Source organism: Trachurus trachurus (genome assembly GCF_905171665.1).
Source record: "Trachurus trachurus genome assembly, chromosome: 11".
Classification (NCBI taxonomy): domain Eukaryota; kingdom Metazoa; phylum Chordata; class Actinopteri; order Carangiformes; family Carangidae; genus Trachurus; species Trachurus trachurus.
Window position 1 is genome coordinate 13090711 of NC_139904.1, and position 20568 is coordinate 13111278.

The 20568-nt window shown below is 42.1% G+C and overlaps 2 protein-coding genes across 5 annotated transcripts in view; one reads left to right on the plus strand and one right to left on the minus strand.

Moving 5' to 3' along the window:
• The first annotated feature begins 1878 nt into the window (after positions 1-1878).
• Positions 1879-6298, plus strand: LOC310993163 (mediator of RNA polymerase II transcription subunit 30). 2 transcript variants are annotated; one of them, XM_083981477.1, is made up of 5 exons: positions 1879-2060; positions 2706-2942; positions 4257-4415; positions 4525-4614; positions 5296-6298. In XM_083981477.1, exons 2-5 carry the CDS (start codon positions 2715-2717, stop codon positions 5389-5391), a joined length of 573 nt encoding a protein of 190 aa, XP_083837603.1. In that variant the 5' UTR covers positions 1879-2060; positions 2706-2714; the 3' UTR covers positions 5392-6298. The 2 variants fall into 2 exon arrangements, with proteins under 2 accessions (XP_083837603.1, XP_083837604.1); XM_083981478.1 differs by having other exon boundaries at positions 1919-2263.
• Positions 6299-7411: 1113 nt separating this feature from the next.
• Positions 7412-20568, minus strand: part of ext1c (exostoses (multiple) 1c) — a 92044-nt gene continuing 78887 nt past the window's right edge. For all 3 annotated transcript variants that reach the window (XM_083982237.1, XM_083982236.1, XM_083982235.1), the window contains 9 exons: positions 19153-19260; positions 17074-17193; positions 13255-13387; positions 12672-12790; positions 11617-11712; positions 11156-11242; positions 10865-11025; positions 8190-8361; positions 7412-8074 (listed from right to left, as the gene is read on the minus strand). In XM_083982237.1, coding sequence (XP_083838363.1) covers positions 7889-8074; positions 8190-8361; positions 10865-11025; positions 11156-11242; positions 11617-11712; positions 12672-12790; positions 13255-13387; positions 17074-17193; positions 19153-19260 — 1182 coding nt within the window. In that variant the 3' untranslated portion in view covers positions 7412-7888. The remainder of the gene's footprint in view (positions 8075-8189; positions 8362-10864; positions 11026-11155; positions 11243-11616; positions 11713-12671; positions 12791-13254; positions 13388-17073; positions 17194-19152; positions 19261-20568) is intronic.

Below are 20568 nucleotides of genomic sequence, written 5' to 3' on the forward strand. Positions count from 1 at the left end.
TATGAGAACAAGTTTTTTTATTCTGCAGTATAAAACATAACAGGACTAAATAGTCTTTTAGTATTGGCAGGTTGTGTTTAATACTAACAATGGAAGTGTTTAGCATATAGTCCCCATCTTCACAACCATAGTTAGCTCTGGCATAGGTTGATGGGGATGTCATTGGTTGCATAGGAACAAAATCAAATTCATATTTTGCCCGGATAAAGGTGTGCATTGTTAAGGTCGACAAAGAGCCTTTTAAACGCTAAAGCACACCACATAAAAAAACAAAACAAAAAACGATCTTATGTAAACGACAGACAAAGCCAACTACATTGATTTAACAAATAAAAAATAAGCAGCTGAACACATAACTGACGAATCATTTTCCATCAGCAGATCTAATTGGTCTGGCTTGGCCGAAAGTCAAACAAGTCTCACTCATTCTCACTCATACAACCCTCATTTAACTCCAAGAGCTCTATTATATCAGTTCGGAAGCTCTGTGTGAAATGCCACAATAGAGCTGTTATTTTTGAACTGTTTGCTTAATGCAAATCTGCACTGTCTGCTTGTGTGTCACAGGCTTGCACCCAATACACTGAACAAACAGAATTACATCACTCTCATGACCAATTGTTGCCATGTTCAATGTTGCTTTGTATGTACACTATAATACTGACATTAACTTAAACTTTAGGGGCACATCTTGATTGCTGAGAATATTAGTCTACAGGTATTGTTGCCCCTTAATCCCAAATTTTTCCCAGACATGAAAATATCCAAATCATGTGCCATTAGTAATCCTTTGAAATAATCAATCATTATTTTTTTTTTTAATTTTATGGAAAAATAGGTGAAAAAGTGTTTTATAGTCGGCCACAATTGTGACCGGTGGGATAATATGTAGGCCTATATAGGCTATACTAATTTTACTTATCCATTATAGCTATCAAATTTCTTATATTCCAGCCCACTTTTAACTGGGCTGCAATACAGAACTTTTTTTTGTTTTGTTTTACTGTTACCAGTGCCAGCAAAAGATAGTTGCGTGCTTGATCACATTAGTATATAAGTAAAATAGTCACATGTTAGTGTGACTATTTTACATAGGCTATCAAAAACATGTAGAACAAAGCAAAGCAAAAACAAAAAGATGCCTATCAACATTTGACCTTTAAGACATGTATGTTGTAAGTTTGTTGTTGGATTTGCATTTTAGTGCAATATTGCTTTAGTGTACTTTTCATTTTACCATTGTAAATGTAAATTTTTAGTGCAATATTGACTTAGTTTGCTAGGGGTTACTCAAGGTAACCTGCATAACCTCAGTCTTTTGTTCAGGTTCAAATGTAATTTCAAAAGACATAAAACCAACATGACTAAAAAATGTACATTTTAACAAATTTGATGCAAGCTTTTAAAACATTTTTTAAAGAAAATTCATGAATTGCTCATCTTGCCAACCCCTATTTGTCATTGAGCCATGTAGCCTATGTATGAGACTTCCTTCCTACAACATGATGGCTGCTTATGAGTGCATTCTAGGACCTGATTGAGATATGGTACTTTGAAACCTGAAGATTGTTTGAATGTTTAGATTTAATTTTTGACCACCTGTAACTTGTTCCTTGGCTTATCTGTCTGGACTCTCTGGTGGAGGCATGGGAAAACTCTCCTACAAACGGCTGTGTGGCTGCAGGTTTTTGTTCCAATATGTAACATTTAGCTACACCTTTTAGGTTCATGGGTAATATTAATAAAACAATCTTGAAATATCCTGTATTTAAGTACACTATATTGAACATACTTAAATTGAATCTATTATGAGCATGGATGTATTATGAGTCACAAAAACACTATCATCTCCCCCTGGTGGTGAGAAATGGACTCTAGCCAGGAAGTGACGTCATGACGACAACAATGGCGCGCGGTGCTCAATGAAAACACATCAGTTGAAAAAGATCCTATTATGTCTAATTTAAAATAATAGATAAGGAAACGTTATTCATCCCCACCATTCAAACAAGCCGGAGACATCAGGAGAGTACCCAGTCGAAGGACGTTGTTCAAATTAGGTAAGCGGTTTTCGGCGCTCGTCGTCGCCACGGAGTTAGTTAGCTAGTGGCTAACTAGCTAGCTTGCGTCCCCATTGTTTACGCTAGCCTGGTTAGCTTCGAGGATTAGCTCCCGTCTCAGTCATTCAAAAGGCTGTACCTAAAGTTTAGTGTGTGCAGCCGTGCACGAATGAAAGTTTTGGACTTATTCGGATTGTTTACAGGTACAGTTTTAATGACGTATATGTTATGGTCTGTAACTTGAGTGGCTAACGTGGTTGTCAGTTGCTGAATGTACGTTAACGTTACTTACTTCATGTAACCCCACCACATTTCAGAGAGAAACATTTGTATATATTCAACCCACTACAGTTTGACTAATTTGTTTCCATATACCCAGTTTCTTGAATGTGAATATTTTCCCTAAAATGTATCAAAATGAAATAGATTTTTTTTTCGTAGCGCTCATTGTAAAGATGCCACTTTGGGAGAAGTGATGGGGAATTTAATGGGATGCAAATCGAAAATACTGTATCTAAGAAGTTGCTGTCTTGTACGTTTGTATTTTCTTTAGTGTTGTTAAGTTAACAGATTGTCTGTGCAGTTATAATGATGCTATGCTCTCCATTAACATGTCACGTACTCATTCACACCCCTCTCCCACAGATTTGAGTAATGATGGCAGCCTCCTTGCCTCAGAAGCCGGGTATGGCAGGGATGCCTCCACAGCAGCAGACCCACCTGCCCCCCGGTGCTGCTTCAGCCCAGGGTCAGCAGCCCATGCCCCCCCAGGGAGCCCTGAGAGAGATCTCCCCGGTGTTCCTCTGTAGGATTGGACAGGAGACCGTCCAGGACATTGTTACTCGCACCATGGAGATCTTCCAGATCACACGAGCCACGCAAGTAATGGACATTGCCATCTGTCAGATACCTGTAGATACTTAATGTGCTGGTCTGAAGCTTTCCCTGTGTAACATGATACTCACTGATCACTGCGTTTACTTGGAAATATTCATGTTCAAACCACTTTTTTCTAGATTTAAGTTTAAAAAAAAAGTGTATTCTACAAGAGAAACTGGAGCCTTATTTGACTAACTAGTTTACACTCGTTTTGTCCATGTCTTTCTACTCAGATGAGCAGGCAAGAGTATTAAGATTTCATACAAGTTCTTCACTCTCATGATGGATCAGTTTTTGTTTACAAAATGTCTGAATTTGTTTTCTGACATCTCGTCTCTTGTCGGGTGTGTGTGTGGACATGAACTGAATAGCTGATGCTTTTAGAGCTTATAGGGCTCCTCTACCCTGCATTTGTCTTTCCTTCCTGTATCTGCTTGGCACACTCGCCAGTATATGTCTTACTCATCCTTCCACTTTCACCTGACTCGTGTCTCTATAATTGTCTCATATTGTGTTTCTCAGTTCATCACTGACCTCCTCCAGCTCGTCCTTGTCCATAGTTTTTTTTTTCCTGAGCTAAAAACTCAGAGAAATGAGCTGCATCAGGACTGTGGTCTTGTTGAATTACCTTTAACTCATTATGGATAGGCATCATCACCTACATGTTTAAATCTAAAATGCTGCAAAAAACAAGAAGTGAATCCTAGACGGTGTTTAGTATCAATTTTTTTTACACTAGAGTGTACATGAGAGGAAACATGTGCAGTGTGTTTTTGGATTTTCTGTTCATATGAGGGCAAACCAACACAATGAGAGACATAACTAAGTTGTATAGATGCTCATTTGTGCATACAATTTTGAGTCTTCTCATTAGGTGTGGCTAACTGTAGCTTTCAGTTTGCATTCATTTAGTTTCCGTCTTTTAACCAAAAGATGTATCTCCAAACTGCATTTTTAAAGAACTGCTCTGAGTGGTGAAGTGGAAGTCTCTCTCTCTCTGCGGTGAACTCTGTCATCCTCACCAGACGGTTGATCAATTATTCGCTTGTTTCAGCTTGACCTACATTTCATTTTCAATCAATGAAAGTGACGTTGTGTGACTCCTTTGGCACGTGATTGTGCTGCCCCCACATCCGGCATGTTTTTTCTACATTACACATGTTGAATTTAATTAAAACTACTCAGTGACAGAATTAATCTTATCTCCATATTAAAAATATTTCACTAACAACTTCTCTGCTTTATTGCATAACCATCTGAACCAAAAATGTAACGCTTTAACTGATGAGAGGCATTGTGTGTGTGTCTTCGGTGTAGCTTCCTAACGGCGTGACTCAGAGCCAGGCCATGTACCAGGACCGCTTCGGGAAACTCCAGGAACACCTACGGCAGCTTGCACTGCTCTTCCGAAAGCTTCGGCTCCTGTACGAACGCTGTGTGGAGATGACCTCAGACCTACAGGAAGGGCCTGCAGAGGTAGGGACAACGCTCTGAACTCCTGCTGAGAAACCTGCTGCATTCTTGCAAAGGGAGAAGAGAGTAGCCTTTTAAAACCTCTGTGTGTGTTCTCTCTCTCTCCCTCTAGATTGTGCCATACGTAGGAGAGGAGCTGGTTTCTGTCAGAGTGGAGCCCTGCAGCTCTGCTGTCGTCCAGGAGAGAAAAGAGGTTCTGGAGGTGAGTTTCTATTTGCTTTCTGCCTGAAGTTACAATTGGAGGTGGAGGAACACTTATTTGCTCTTGTCAGATTAATCTAGATTAAGATCAGGTTTTTTTTATTATTATTTTTCAGCTGTTTTGATATTACATTGTAAAATGAGCTTTGCAGAAAAAAACAAGACTGAAAATGGATAAGGGAGCAGTGATAGTAAACAGTACTGATGAGCAAGAAAAACAATCTCCTGCAGAGGCCTCTAGGTGGCAGTACTGACATAGGCCTGAGTGGCTGCTCTGTGTTGTGAGAGAAATACAAACATCCTACTTTATTTGCAGGTTAAGTAAATTTTCCAGAGCAGGATGTCGTTCGCTTGCTTTTCTCCTTTTGTCTGTGTAAACATCAGACTCAGTATTCTGCAAGGACCAAGGTTTCAGGCAAGTTTGGAAGGTGTTATAAGGCACCTTCAACCTGAGTTGTGTTTGTTTTACCAACATCATCAGAAAGTCAAGCAGACATAATACTTGTGAAAATCCTATCAAGTCTCAGTTATTGATTATTAGGAAAAACTTTGTTCCCAGTGAGTAAAGTAGATTCTGTCCTGACTGATTATGATTGCATTGATGGTAAAATGGTAAAGCTACGGCTCTGTGTTCTGGAGAGTTTGACTAATCAGAGTCTCCCGTCTTGTGGTTCTCCTGCAGAAGGTGCGTCAGAAGAACCAGGAGATGAAGGTTCTGATGGATCAGATGAGGAACCTGCTGTGGGACGTCAACGCCATGCTGACGCTCAGGAAATGACCACATCATTGGATTCGCTGCACTTGTTTTTTTTTTTTAAAGAGACAAATCCCTCCACAGGCCTGCAGACTGCATAACAGCAACCACCAAGTGAAATAAGGGAATATTTTTTGTTGGATTTTCAATGTGGGACTTTCCACTTTGGAGCAACCCTCCGTCACTGAGACTTGACACATCACTCACAACTTGATCCAGCATCTTCTTTGGCTGATCTTCTGTTCCACTGAAGCTGTTGAAGGGGAAACTATTAATGAGATAGGGCGAGGCTTAAATTAATGCTACAAAATTGATCGGCTTGTTCCAACGTGTTATAAACTCCCAACATTTCTTTCTTTTTGTTATTGAACAGGGCAGCTAACAGCAGATTTGTGATTTCCAAGTGCTCCGTAACTGTTAGTTTGTCATGTCATGTCTATTGTAATAATTTATGGACCTTTGTTTTCATACTTTTTTAAATAATGAGCTGAAACCTGTATCGCCTCAGGTAAAAACAAAACAAAAAAAAGTTCCCTTAAAACACTACATTTGATGGTGTTTCGCCCCCGGGTGCTAACTCGACACCAGACAGACTTGAATTCACTGCAGGTAATTCTCACAGAAAGCACAGAAGCTGATCTGACAACTGTGTTTACAATAGGAACAATTGCCCCTATTATACTCTGCCAGTTGTAAAGACACTATGGTTCAGAATTCAAATTAGCCCCATGGCAGCTATTGTATCTCAGGTGCTTTGTACATAAGTGTGTGTATGTGTGTGTGCGCGCATGTGCTTAATGAGATTAGCTTCTTGAGTGCGAGACAGCACACCTGTTTACCCCGAGGGTGTTGAGGCTTGCTTGCCTGTGAATTTATTTTTGTAAACTGTGGGACAAGAGGGAGGCCTACCGGGTCCGTGTTGTTTTGTATAAAATAAACTTTTTTATGCTACATTTCTGAATATACAGTGTATATAAATATATACTATATGTACTTTAAAAACTCCTGCTTCTAGATGCAGGGCTGTCATACAGGATGTGCTTCATTGTGGTAATTCCAACCCTGAGGGCTGATGTGGGAATGCATGTTCTCCCTCACAATTGAGATGATGCATAAGTACATCAAGGCGTATCCACCTACACATAATGATGCATATTCTGACCCTGACCCTTTGTATTCATCTTTCTTTTCACACCAGCAGCTTATCTGTGTAGTGCTCCTACTCTACAACAAAGCATCAAAAACCCAGAGAATCCCAGAGTCACAAAAACACAGCTTACATGTAATCGAGCACTTTGGATCGCTGTAATTATAGTTAGTATAATTCATTCTGCCCAGGAAGGTTTCTGCATTTAAATTGCTGCTGGGGAAAAAAAAGAGTATTTTAAAATAAGTGCAAGTAAGGTTAGGCTCCATGGTTCAAATTATCAGTGTACCCATCGGATAGGAAAATGTGCTTGTCTCAGCTGCATGTGTTTACACTATATGAACCGGGCTCGGGTTAATTGCTGATGAACTGTGGAAATATGAAGCAGTAGAGCACTCGGTTGAGTAAAATTTAAACTATTATTCTTGTTGTTTAAGTCAGTTTTTGAACAAATTGCTTAAAAATCCAGAATCGAGAAACCAGACTCGTTTCTCAGATGGGACTTTTGGTGGTTTGCTGTGGTGGTGGCGATGGCCATTTTTCACCATTTTCTGACATGTCATGGAATAATAATTGATTGAATAATGAGGAAATGGATGGAAATTAATTGTGAGCTGTAGTACTGTTCTTTTTTTCCACCTCTTCTTCTTCATCATCTCATTCTGAGCAGTGTAACCAGGATGTCATAGGAACAGGTTTGAGACTATTCCCCGCTGCCTTTCTTTTATATGTGGTGTTTACAAATATGGCTAATAACTATTGGCCTCACTGGTGTGTTTACCTTGTTTCCCCTGTGTCTGCTGATATTTCTGCTGTTATGTGCCAAGTAAAGGGGGGACAACTTGAATGGTGTGCAGCAACATGCCAGAGTTTGCATTTACAAATCATTTTATTGGTTTTACAGTTAGCATTTTGATGTGAAATGATCTGTTTCCTTGGCAACAGTCCCTGCGCGTTGACACATATTGTCAGCCCGGAGTGCATGGCACTGATACCAGTCCCTTGGGTGCTTCTGGCATGAAATGGCTATTCTCGTCTTTTTCCCCACGACAATAGCACTGACATCAGAGGTGTTCACACGCGCCCCTTTGTTTGCTGTCCCACAGAGATTGTCCTTCCTCGGTGCGAGGCCCAACTGCAGGGACTCGTTCAAGGCCCCTGAATTTCCTCCTCCGTTGTCCTGCCAGACTTGTGGAGGTGGGAGAATCATTTAAAGCTCCCTTTAAACATTTCTCTCCATATTTATATGTATATTGTCCAGAACAGTCCACCAGGGTCTGTCTGATGATTGTACTTTGTCCATAAAGCAAACTGACTTTGTCCAGCAGTGATTGGTCCAGTTATCTGTCCAAAAAGGCCACTAGACCTTCAAGTTCACGCCCTCTCCAGGTCTTTGTACTTCTTGCGGAGGACGGACACTTGATCTTTGAAGAGCACCGGGTCCAAGCGGAACTGAGAGTGAACCAGAGGCATGTAGCCAAACCAGCTGGTGAAGGTGTTGACGCACTCCTGCCGCTGGTTGAAGTGCTCGGGGTTGGCCCAGGGGACGCTCTTCGTGCCCTGGGAGTGAGAAAACAAAGACGCCTTAATTAAACATCCGGTCGTGTCCTCACCTCTCTGTAAACAGCTCCCACACGGGCTGAAGTGAAGAAGACAAACAAGCGTCCTACTGTACCTGTGGACTGGGCAGCTCTTTGTACTGCTTCCTCTGAGCCACTTTGATTGGCGGCAGGTGAGTGACGGCGGAGACCAGGAAGTTCATCAGGATGTCCTCGCAGTTGGAGGTGCGGTCCACCAGAGTCCGCAGAGACTGGGGCAGGTAGTGTGAGAACAGGTAGTGGTAGTACCTGTTGGATAAAACAAAAAAACGAGATCACAGGTTCAGTTCCCACAGCGCTGATGTCAAAGGCAACAGTGAAATTATAGGTAAAATTGAAATTTTGCCGCCGGCCTGATGAATGCTTATTATACACAACAAACAGACTTTTCTGTTGAATGGAGGATCATTGATTTTTTTGCAGCAGACATTTACCAACCTTTTAATACATTTTCCTGTGCAACGGCAGGAAAAGAAAAACCAACCGATAAAAGAAAATCCAAGCACTTACTATGAAGGTTTGCCAGTGACATCAAGACCCTGAAACTTTCAGCTTTCTCAGACACAAAAGATGCTTTTTAAAACCATGTCGACTGTCAAAGGTTAAACTGTTGTCCATTATATACCCGTGCTCTAGCCCCCTTTAAAGCTGATACACTTTTTAAAAAAGGTGGCACACTGGCATCTAAAATCAATACATGTTATCAGTCACATTTAATTTAGAAAAGGTTTCTTGGCACCGATTTAAAAATCAATGACCCACAGCGTCACAGGAGAGTTCAGCCAACAATCCTCTGTCTTATCAGCCCATCCTTATGTCAATATTAAACAGAGTGATAACTAAAAATGTGTAAAACAAAAAACAGCCTTGATAAATTCATAAACTGCTGTTTTCTCACCTTGCCGCCCATTTTCTCTCCATGACACATGATGCTATTATTTCTTTTGCAGGATTATTTTGTCACATCTGCCGCCTGTGAGCAAAACCCGATGTTCTGTCTGACTATTATTAGAGTTTAATTGCAAATTAAGGTTCGTGCACTTGTGCTGACAGTAAAATAAATCACTTCAGACAAGCACATCTGTTATAACACCTAAAAATAAAAACACCTCTCATGGAGAATAAAAGGACCTGGACATAATTCATCACAGGTGGAGGTCAGGTACCCAGCACCTTCATGGCAACAGGCATGCTAATGTCTCCAGGAAGTAGAGTAGATGGTGTGATGTATGTTGATGATATGTATCTGGGACATTTTAACCATTTCACCGCCAGTGGGATTTGGTATTTATAGTGCAGAGGAAATCAGACCTCTGTGGTACGATGCATAGGTTTCTATTCTGTCAGTTTGTTAAGACTTGGAGGTTTTAGTGCAGTGCTTTCTATTAAGCTGGTGATTTTGTAATATTTTCTCTTGCAAAGTAGCCCCACTGGGGAAAAAAGCCATTTGGTGAGCTGTCACATGACATTGTTAATTTTGCGTGGAAAGGACCAAATGCAATGAGCGAGGTCCATTTTAATTCGCTCGACTGCTCATTGTTATTTCTCGGCTTAAGTGGTGAAAATGGGCATTTGAGGTAATGCAGAATGAGTCCTAAAAAAATACATGATTGGGCCTGACCAATGAGCTGTGCAGATTCAAATTAGCATGGAAGAAATGTGTTTTGGTTCAAAGTGCTGAACAGAAAATGACCACATTGTCTTGAAATGCCACAGCTTTTAAAGCGCCCTGTCTGCGTAACCGAAGTTATTCACCACCTGCTTTTCTCTCTCATATAATTATCATCAAACCTATTTATTTCTGATTCCTTATTGCTCCTCAGGTTGATATCTATGTCATTACGCGCCCCGCAAAGCTCTCTGAAAGCCAATCTGTTTTGATCTGAGGTGTTTAATCAGTGGAGAACCCCTGCGTCTAAATTTAGGCGCACAGTACAGTGTATGCATGCGCTCTTGTTAGAAGTAAATAATCAAAGTGTATGAGAGGCAGAATATGAAACCCTATAGTCCACTGTTTGTTAAAGGGATAGTTCAACATTTTGGCAAATTGGCCCATTGCCATAATCCTTATAGTCATAGCAGTAGGTTCGTTACCTTTATTTGTCGGTGTAAGCTATTTTTAGAACGGAGGAGCGGAGCGGCAGGCTGTTCAGAGCTACACTATGGAGGCTAATGGAATTTCTTGGTTTCCCTCATCAAACTCATCAAATACAAAATCCCAAAACTCCAAAACGCTTTCGTGGACAAGTTGTGAGCTGCACAATCACCACGCTATGAGATAATAATAGAACGTTACGAGACAGAGTTGTTTTAGAGGTAAATTCATGCAAAACCGCTGATGCGCGTTGCGTTCAGGGACAGTTTTTCAGCAAGCAGACTCTGTATTTACCTCGAAAACGGCTCCGTTTCGTAACGTTCCATTATTATCTCATAGCGTGGTGATTGTGCAGGTCACAACTTGTCCACGAAAGCGTTTTGGAGTTTTGGGATTTTGTATTTGATGAGTTTGATGAGGGAAACCAAGAAATTCCATGAGCCTCCATAGTGTAGCTCTGAACAGCCTGCCGCTCCGCTCCTCCGTTCTAAAAATAGCTTACACCGACAAATAAAGGTAACAAACCTACTGCTATGACTATAGCGATTATGGCAATGGGCCAATTTGCCAAAATGTTGAACTATCCCTTTAAGTGTGAACATTTGTGAAGGATCTTAAAAGGGTGGAAATGACTTCATGGGTGTTGGTGTAGGCTACCTGTGGTAGAAGGCAGCTCCAGTCAGGACGATGGAGTAGTCGTTGGTCCATTTAGAGGTGTAGCCCCAGGCTCGCTTCAGGGGATCCCAGAAGTGGCTCCTGGGAGGGTAGCCCACGATCCGCTCAGGGAAGCTCCTCCACACCAAGAAGGCAAAGTTCACCTACGAGCACAAGACGTCAAACACTTGGAGTATTGATCTTTCTTACGCATGTGTGTGTGTGTGTGTGTGTGAGAGAGAGAGAGAGAGCAGGTCTGCTGTATTTTTACTACTTAAAAACGGTGACGCATACCTCGCTGGTCAGCAGGACCGTATCCTCGTCCAGACTCAGCACTGCTTCTGTCTCTATGGCAACGTGAGGTAGGAACCGACTGGTCGTCTGGAGAGAGAGAGAAACAGGGCGACAGATCTTACTTCTTGTGTGTTGTCGTCTGCCATGTTTTGTGAAATGATGAGAATGAGTGAGGGATGATCATATGACGGTAAATCACGCTGAGGGACTGAGATGAGTGACAAACAGGACAGATTTCTTTTTAGGGGTGGAGGGGTCACTGATAGTTAAAGGATGTAAAGAAATGGAAGGGGTGGACACATCTGATACATGTGCAGGAGGAGGAGCCGGAAAGAAACAGACAACAAGGAGAGGGAGCAGTGAAAGGCTAACAGAGATATGGAGGGAAAGGGAGAGACATGAACAACATGAAGCTCTGACAGTTTGCCATGCTGTCACTCAGACGTCAGCGGCAGCCTCACCTTCCTCCTGCCGTCTGTCACAGTGAGGGGGACGGGCATGGGAGGCCATTTGCTCCGACTGGGCGGCGGTTTCTCGCTGTTCCAGAGAATGATGATCTGCAGCCACGGGGAGGAGGAGGAGGAGGAGAGAGTTTTACATAACACACACACAAAGATAGACACGTTCGATCGATCAGAAAATAACCGCTGACATCAATCAGCCTGACAGGGCTGGCAGAGGTCTGCTTCATCAAAACACCATGTTGAGCTCATTGCTAAACATTGCATGTTTACAGTGCTGAAACTGTTTATAACACACTGCTCCGCCTGTGGATGGCTTTGGCCTTGGTGGTCAGACTTCAGGTGGGGTTTCATCTTTACTCGACTCAGTTCTTGTTCAAATTATACACTTTTTTATAAAGTCTCCTGATTCTAGTTCAAAAGGGCCTTGTTTTTTTATATAGTAACACCATTTTCTATTATAATATCATCAATTAATGTTATATTTACCCATGGTTTTTGGTTTTTTAAGTGACAGAAAGAAAAAAGACAACAAGGAGAGATGACAAACCTTTGAAATAAATAAATAAAAAGTGGTCAGTAAGGTAGTTCACCAATAACCTGCATAGTGTTTAAAAAAAGATATAATATAACAACATTACATTATATTTAAATATACTTCAGATGTATGTGTGCCTTTTAATAAATATGGTTTACTTTTTTTCACAAAACAAAATGGCCTTGTGTGTTTCAAAATTATAAGAGTTCACTGTCAAAAGAGGTAAGCGTAAACAAAAAGGTACATTGTCTATGGATATTCTCATTCATCCAGGTCATCGTTATCTCTGGGCAACAAATTGAATCAAAGGCAACTGGACTTGTATTTGTTTAGGAAGACTGCTGACCTAAGGGGCTTCAACAAATACAAGTCCAGTTTCCTTCGATTCAATTTGTTGCCCAGAGAAAAAGGTATATATTTCAGGATTGTGGGAAAAATGGGGGTGTCTGCTAACCACAGTTACCCTGTGTTGTTATATTATATTTTGTAATGTAATAAACTCTTTGATCCATTTTACCTGTGAGCAGTACTTGGACTTGGAGACCACCTGAAGCAGCTTCATAATGGGTTGAGACTGGGAAACCAATGGGGAGACTGCTTGTATGACAGCGGTGAACTCCTGACCTGGACTGACCCCTGAGTGAGGTCACAGAGGAAATGTATTTTGTTAAACAATCAAGGATGGTCAGTACAAGTTAAACCAACTAGGTGTAAATTTGTATTTCTGGCTCCCTCTGGTGCTGGTGTGAAAAAAAGACACTGTGGTAGAGAGCAAGATATTAACTGCAGCACATCTTATCAGCATTGTCCCAATTTCCTAAAAACATCTATCCCATCACAATATGACAGGGGATGTTACTCACGGATAATCTAAAATCCACACACAGTGGCTTTTGATAGTTAGAAATAATAAAACAAACCCTATTTGTACTGCACCACATTACGCAATTAAATTCAAGGACTTGAGATAAATACTTGATTATGATTTGTTGATTATGTCGGCCGCAACAGCTCCGACATAAGAGTCTCATCACTGTTCTAAATGTGCAATCAAAGATTTGCATGCTGAGCAGACTCATTTAAATCAAGTGTCTGTTTACCTAAACCCAGGTAGTAGAAAGGGAAATGTGCGAGGTGAGTGGAGTACTCCGGCAGCACCAGCAGGCCCCCTGGCAGCGAGTTCCACATGTACTTGTTCCTCGATATGTGAGAAAACACACGATCCTTAATGATCTGGGAAGAGACGGGAAGCAGGAACAGATAGATGAGTTTGGAGGTTGGTTTCAATGTGAGAAGCAGAGATGAAGACGGTAAAGAAGCTGTTGTGTAAGCCTGCACTACACACTACACACCACACACACACACACACACACACACACACACACACCCTGCCTCTAAGCCGGTGGATGAGTCTCAGAGCTTAATGTAAACGCTACTGCAATTCAAGTCCAGACACACTTGTGTTTGCACATTACAACAATCCCTAATGATATCCTCAGTGCACTTCCCATCTTACACCAACAGGAGGTGTCCATGCAGCAGCAGCAGCAGCGGCGGCAGCAGCAGCAGCGACGCCGGCCTCCACTCTGAAGCCCTGTGCCTCGCTGACCTCAGGCTGACTGCACAGCTGGCTCCCGTGGGGAGAGGTTCCCCTCTACATGCTGTATGTATATAAGCAGCTTATCACCAACCTCCAGAACCTCTTCTTTATTATCTCTAGCACAAATCCCCAACAGCAAATACACTAGGGGCTGCCAGACTTGCATTTATAAACATCAGAGTGCAAAGCCTACCACTCGCTGTGTGATTTCTTCAGATTGCACTGGGGTTAAATCTGTTGTTTCCTCACATTTTTCTCCATGCGCTAAAACTGACATTGGCAGCTTGCGCAAAAATTGCTCTCATAAGGAGGTTATTTTCTTTTCATGCGCCGTCTAACCCTTGGGCTAACCTTCAAATGACTTTCTATTAACTGGAGAAGATAACTTTGGAGTGCATTTCTCTCCAGCAAAGAAAAGAAATGAAAGGTAAAACAAAAGATGAGCAGAGGAGCAGATGGGATGTGCTAAACTAATGGAAAATCAATCCAAGCGCTTCTGTTTCCCCTGTATATTGCAACAAACGAAAGATGAAAGTTGACCTGTAACGCTGGAAAAGAAACATTTTCTCACAGCCTGATAACAGTGAGCAGCAGTGAGGCAGAAACTGGCAGGTCCAGGCTTATGTTCTCAACGTAATGATAGATCATTTCTATACATCAGGGGATTTCTCCTGAGACTTGAGGCAGATCGGATGTAGACTGCTTTTGAAAATGTTCACTAGACCTACAGTGCAGCACACAGCAGCGGCAGTAAAAGAGTAGAAAGGTAGAGCGCAGGCGAGGATCCAACCCCATAATCATAATGATAGGAGGTTGGTTTGACTCAAATGTGAAATCGCTGCTGGAGAGACTTTGTGAAAGGGGGACTGATGATAGCACACGGGGCGGTAAACTGCAGAGAGGTAGCAACTACGGCTGTGTGCTCGACACAAAACCTGTGTTTACAGCAGAGGCTTCTTTTCATTGGAGAGGGGAGGCTGCCGTACATTCCTCTACAGATTGTACAGTAGCGGAAAGGCCGAGGATCCAGTGTTATAAAACATTTCAATCACCGAAAGCAAGCATTACCTCTAAGTGCTGCGGTGGCACGAAGAGGTCAAAAGAAATCAAATTCATTCATTCAATTGATTTTTTTTCCTCCATTGAATTCAGCTTCTATGAACAACCAAATCTTTGACCAATAGCAAGCCGCCATTAAAGGTTCTGACCTTGGTGGGAACGTAGAGCCAGAACGTCTGAAATGAAAGAAGCTATTGTAGTGCGTCGACTATCCCTGCTATTGTCAGAGCACAAACTGCTCCACAACAGAGGAATGGTATTTTAGACCATTATGAGACAGGACCCAATGGTACAAATACGTCTTTTGAGCTTTTGAGCAGACTGTGAATATCTGAACTGTACAGTTACTTCAGGCTCGGAGCTTCAGCAGATTAAATTTGAAATAAAGTTGCAGAATGAAAATAAAGTACGGACTGTCTGCTTTAATTTGAGCAGGGTTACATCAATATTAAAATAATTGTGTGGAAGATAAAGTCATTTGAGCTCAAAGCGGTCAAGGCTTCAAAAGTAATTGTAAAATCCTTATAGCACTCGGTTTTGCACATTCTCTTGTACAGTAAGGGTAGGATGTCCCAAGGGGAAGTGCTTTTCAACCCTTAAAACCGCCCCTTAAATCGGAGAGAGGCCAGGTGCAGAACATAGTGCAAGATGAAAGGCGACAAAGGCGTCTTCTGTTTTCTGCATTTTGAAGAAAGATCATCAAAGCTCACGCAACAGGTAATGCAACAATCCTCGGCTACGCTAAGTGGTGTCCCATTTCATCAGGTAAGATCTCTACTTCTAACACTTCTCACTTCCTAGCAAGGGGTATCTCCCTTTGGAGGCCACTTGAAACCAAGTGGTAGAGTTAAGGGAGGAAAAATGGAAATGGGCCTTAGACATAAGGAGAAGTTTTCTATCTTCTCTGGTGAGGCAGCGAGTTGTGGATATTTATCCTCCTCACCCTTTGACTGCTTTGGACATATGTTTTAGATGATTGCTCTACTCAATGGCAGAACACTGTTCAGTTTTGATGCATTGAAGTGAATCTGAAAACACTAAATGCTACTGTGAACCTCTGCATTCATCTTAAATGTACCAGATCCACTGGAGCCGTATACGTCCAAGCCATGTTTGACATATAGGGTGGTGGCTTGGCTCTTCCTTCATTCCTCCACACTTGAATGATTTTCGTTTCATCAGTCCATAGAAATTTTGTTCCAGAGCACCACTGTTTTTTTTGGTGTGTCTTTTTGTGAACTCCAGCCTGGCGTCTGTGTCTTTCGAGTCGTACCAGGAGTTTGCATCTTGTGGTGGATCCTCTGAGGTCATGGTCAGGAAGTCTACGAGGAAACATGTCCGCCTAGAGAGCATTCTTCACTTGCTGAGCGATCATAAAGAGTTTTTTTTTTTTTATCTTCACCGTCATTTTCTGCTCATCCACAAGACTCATGACCTCATCTGTCTAGCAGCTCGTAGATTTTGATTTTGGCAAACCAACCACCATTAGTCTCTCTGATAGATTCATCCTCATAATCTTTACTCACAGAGTCAACTCTGAATCACATAGGAGCTCTTCACACAGAACTGCCAAATAGCATTTAGCAGCAGGTGTGTGTTTACTTTTACATCAAAGATAATTTGAGCACTTTATAGTAAAAGGAGTGTATCTTCCAAACAGTTCTTTGAATACTGATGTAAACCGACTCAAATTAAAGCTGAGATTTGTATCTTTATCATAGCATCATTTCAAATTCAATGTGCGGAAGCTGAGAGATTGGAGAACAGACAAAATGTGTATCCGTCTTTATACCTATGACCCTGACTGTTAGCAACCGAGCTAACAAATGCCTTTAACTTCTTTTTCAATGTTCAATAAATCTTTATTGAACAACAGGCTGTCCACTGCCAAGACGAAAATGAGAGTGGAGTTTGGAGAGCTGCTGCCATTACATGACTGCACTATCATGTCCCCATGTTAGCATCTTGATGGCCTAGTTGGATTTCAAACAACTACAGTATCTTCAGTTAGAGACAGAAGGAGAGCAAGTGAAAACAGATACAAAGACAAAATCCTTTTAAAAGAACTAAACAAACTGTATCATTAAGATTTTAACTTATATAACTGTCAGAAATGCATTCTCAGAGTTACAAAGTCTTCATTAGAGTCTAAACTGCTGTATATGAACACACACACGCTGGTGGGATCTGTGCAGCAAATGAATTTCATGCCGTGTCACTCCCTGGTGTCTTTATTCCTAGCGTGCTGAAGCTGACTGACCTCCAGCGTGGTGAGGACTATCTTGTCCACAGAGGAAAAGTAGGCTTCCCACAACATCTGGGTCCTTTGCCGGAGGGCCAGGACTCTCTCATTCCCCACCGCTCTCACTGTGGACGGCACCTGAGGAGGTTCAAACAGTGAAATGTGAGAGAAGACGAAAAGGAGGGACACAGCATAAAAGGAAAAACAGAAAGCCTTTTACTTTTTCCACTTGGGTTGTTTTTTAACCGAATTTTGTCTCTTAAAATAGACAAGAAAAGAGTGAGAGAGGAGGAAATGGAGTTGAAGTGATCAAAACTGTGTAAATCATATTGAGTGGTTGCTTAATCTGGCCCCTAAAAGAAAAGCTGTTTGATACAGAGCTGATTGGAGGCCTGTTGTTCAGATAATTAGACATTAATTAGAAAGGACTAAATTGGGGGGTTTGAGTGAATCACCAAGATTGATTTAATCACTTAGAGAGTTAAGCTCGGCGGCTCCATCAAAGTGGAAGAAAGCCATGTTGAACGGAGAGAAGCAGGAGCAGTTGACTCCTTTTAGCTGTTCAGTCTTCAAACACAGCTTACACTTTCTCTAAAGCTCTCTCTCTCTGTTTTTTTGGGTCTTGTGTAAATTGCCTTGTTCTTTCAACCTCTCACTTTCTCTTCACAGACACTTTGCTTCCTCCTCTACATTTCACTACCTCGACCACCTCTCTCGCTTCGCCCGTCCTCCCTCTTTTCTCCTCTTTTCTTTTCTTCAGCCTACATCTGAAGGACGGCTTCACTATGAAGTCGCCCTTAGTTTGTCTCAAGTGTCTGCCCACCCTTTGCCTTTTCTCTCACTCCTTCACATGAATATTTGTGTGTGTGAGAGTATTTGCAGGTATGCTGATGAGGCCAGTTTACTCAATCCAATTCTGGCCTAATTTGAAAATGTCTCCCCGAGCCTGAGCTCACTAGGCTTGTCCCTGTTCATTAGCCGAATGCCAATTCATGTCCTCTATTGATCGAGATCGAAGCGCATTGATGCCGGAACGAGACATGATGTAATTTGTGCGCGGGTGAGAAAGAAAAAGAGAGAGAGAGAGAGCAAACTGCTGTAGCTCAGAGTGAGCCGGCTTTGCTTGCTCATTGTGTTTATTTGTGTGAATGTGTACATCTGTGCGAGGAGAGAGACAGACACAGAGGATGAGTGCTTTTCAACTCAAGCTGGATTAAGGCCTCTCAACAGGGGCTTAATCTCAAAGTGCCCCAACCTGTAACCACACTGTTTGATACAGGTAATGCCTTCTTTATAGCCCTGCATGGTCAAGTGATCTCTTGATATAAAGAGGATATTATCGGCCTTGGAGCTGCATAAAATAACACTGTTAAGTGTAGGTCATTATTTTTGTTTGTCTATAGAAGCAATTCATCTGTGTCTTCTTCAAAAATTAAGAGATAGCATAAATCAAGATCAGATTTTTAAGATAGATAGATAATACATTTTAACTGCAGCATCCAGTGTGGGACCTTTGTTGCATGTCATACCTGTGTCTCTCTCTCCATGTGCCCCCTCTGCAGCTCTACTGTATCACTGTCACAGCTAAAATAATAAATAAAGCTTCAGTCTCTCCTTCTGTTCCTGAGTTACAGCGTCACACAGAACTTGACCTTTGACCAAAAACAACCAAATCATTTTGTCCTATTTGACATTTGTATTAAATTGCACATTCATTTTTGAGTTATGACCAAAAATGTGCTTTGTGAATTTACAGTGACCTTTGACCACTATCAGCTCATCCCTAGAATCCAAGAGTTTGAACATTTGAAGAAGCTTCTTCACTTGAATGAGACGTAAATGAGGGGCAACATTTTTAAACTTTGTCCAGTGGAGGAAGAACCTAAACTGGAGAACGGGTTCTTCTCACAACAGTCTTATCAGGAGATACTGAGTCGTCCAGGTCGAGCCGTATATATTGATCAGAAGTGAGGAAATCTTTTGAATAAGTCCAGCTGCCTATAATTTAATCCTTATGGATAAATCTCAGGTTTCCAAGTTGTTTAAATTGATCTGTATAAGTGTGTGAATATGTGTGTGTGTGTGCGTTTGTGTTACCTGCAGCAGCAATCTCTCATCTCCCTCGATGACCGCCTGGTTCCACTGTATGATGTCAGAAAACGGCAGCTCCCATCCGTTACTCAGCAGCACAGGAATACACGCTGCCTGGATACACACACACATACACAAATACACACATACACATAGGAATTTAGAGAGATAGTGACAATGATGTTGTGTAGAACTTATAAAATCCCATATGCATAAATGAAGCTGTGACCAGCTGCGGCCTGGCTTCTCCTTCAGCTCTTCTTTGGCAGTAAACTACATAACATGACATACTACAGCTGCAAGAATATAATACAAGCTGTATGAGTTCAGCCCCAGATGCTTGGCACCGTGATATCACCAGCTGAGCAGATAATGTGATCAATGCTCCTGTGTGTAAATGTATGTGCAGCTGAGTGTGTACAGTATGTGTGTTTGTGTGCACGTGAAAGATCCCTATAGGCTTGTTGGAATGAGTAGAAACTCCTATCTCCTGTTTCCCAGGAAGCCCTGGAGGTTCGTGGAAGACAGTAACTCATATACATGCAAACACAGAAGTGTCTGACAGGGGCTGAGTGTGTGTATTAATTAGGTACAACAACTGAGGGACGGGAGCAGGGAAGCAGGTAAAGTGGAGGAAAAGAGAGAGGGATGCAGGGATGGGAGGAGAATGAGAAGGAACCGGTTGATATGTGGAGACATCATGCTTTATTGAAGTTGATTTTTGATGTTGCCTTATCCCCTCATTCACTGACAGGTTTTTTGATGTTGTTCCACTTTTTTGCTCTCCGAGCCCTCCTTTAGTCTCCCCCTCCTCTCCTCGCACGTCTATCGGTTTCCCTCTCTGTACTCCTTTTTCCACCTCTCTCCGCTGCATTCTCATCCCTTCCCGCTCTCTTCCTCCTCTCTCTCTCTCTGTCTACTCAGTGTGGTCTTGAGAGTTGATGGGTCTGGGTGTTATCTTTTTTTTCCTCCACTTTTTTTTCCTAATTAAACCACCAGAGAACAGCAGCAGCAGCAGCCAAAATGGTGGAGATCAAACGTTCTCCCCGGCCCACGGGGGGCTTCCACGCTCCTGCATTTCATCTGAGAACAGACCTGCTGAAGGACACTCCAGCAAATAGGAGGACTTGTGTGTGTGTGTGTGTGTGTGTGTGTGTGTGTGTGTGTGTGTGTGTGTGTGTGTGTGTGTGTGTGTGTGCGTGCGTGTGTGTGTGTGTGTGTGTGTGTGTGCCTGTTCGACTTAGCCACAGGTTACAACGAGGTCACACCAAGAGTCCCAGAGTGATAATCCAAGGCCTCTAAATTTGAAATGCAGCCCAGGGCCTGCCTGAGTCTCCTTCCCGAGAGATGAGGAGCTGTGAGGGCGAGTTTCAAACATTTCGAGCGCCTCACTGCCTGGAGGAAGGGTAACATGAAAGCCCA

Coding starts and splice junctions, on each gene's coding strand:
- LOC310993163 (XM_083981477.1), top strand. CDS start 2,715: ATGATGGCAGCCTCCTTGCCTCAGAAGCCGGGTATGGCAGGGATGCCT. Junction 4,416..4,524: donor TACAGGAAGGGCCTGCAGAG/GTAGGGACAACG, acceptor CTCTCCCTCTAG/ATTGTGCCATACGTAGGAGA. Junction 4,615..5,295: donor AGAGAAAAGAGGTTCTGGAG/GTGAGTTTCTAT, acceptor GTTCTCCTGCAG/AAGGTGCGTCAGAAGAACCA.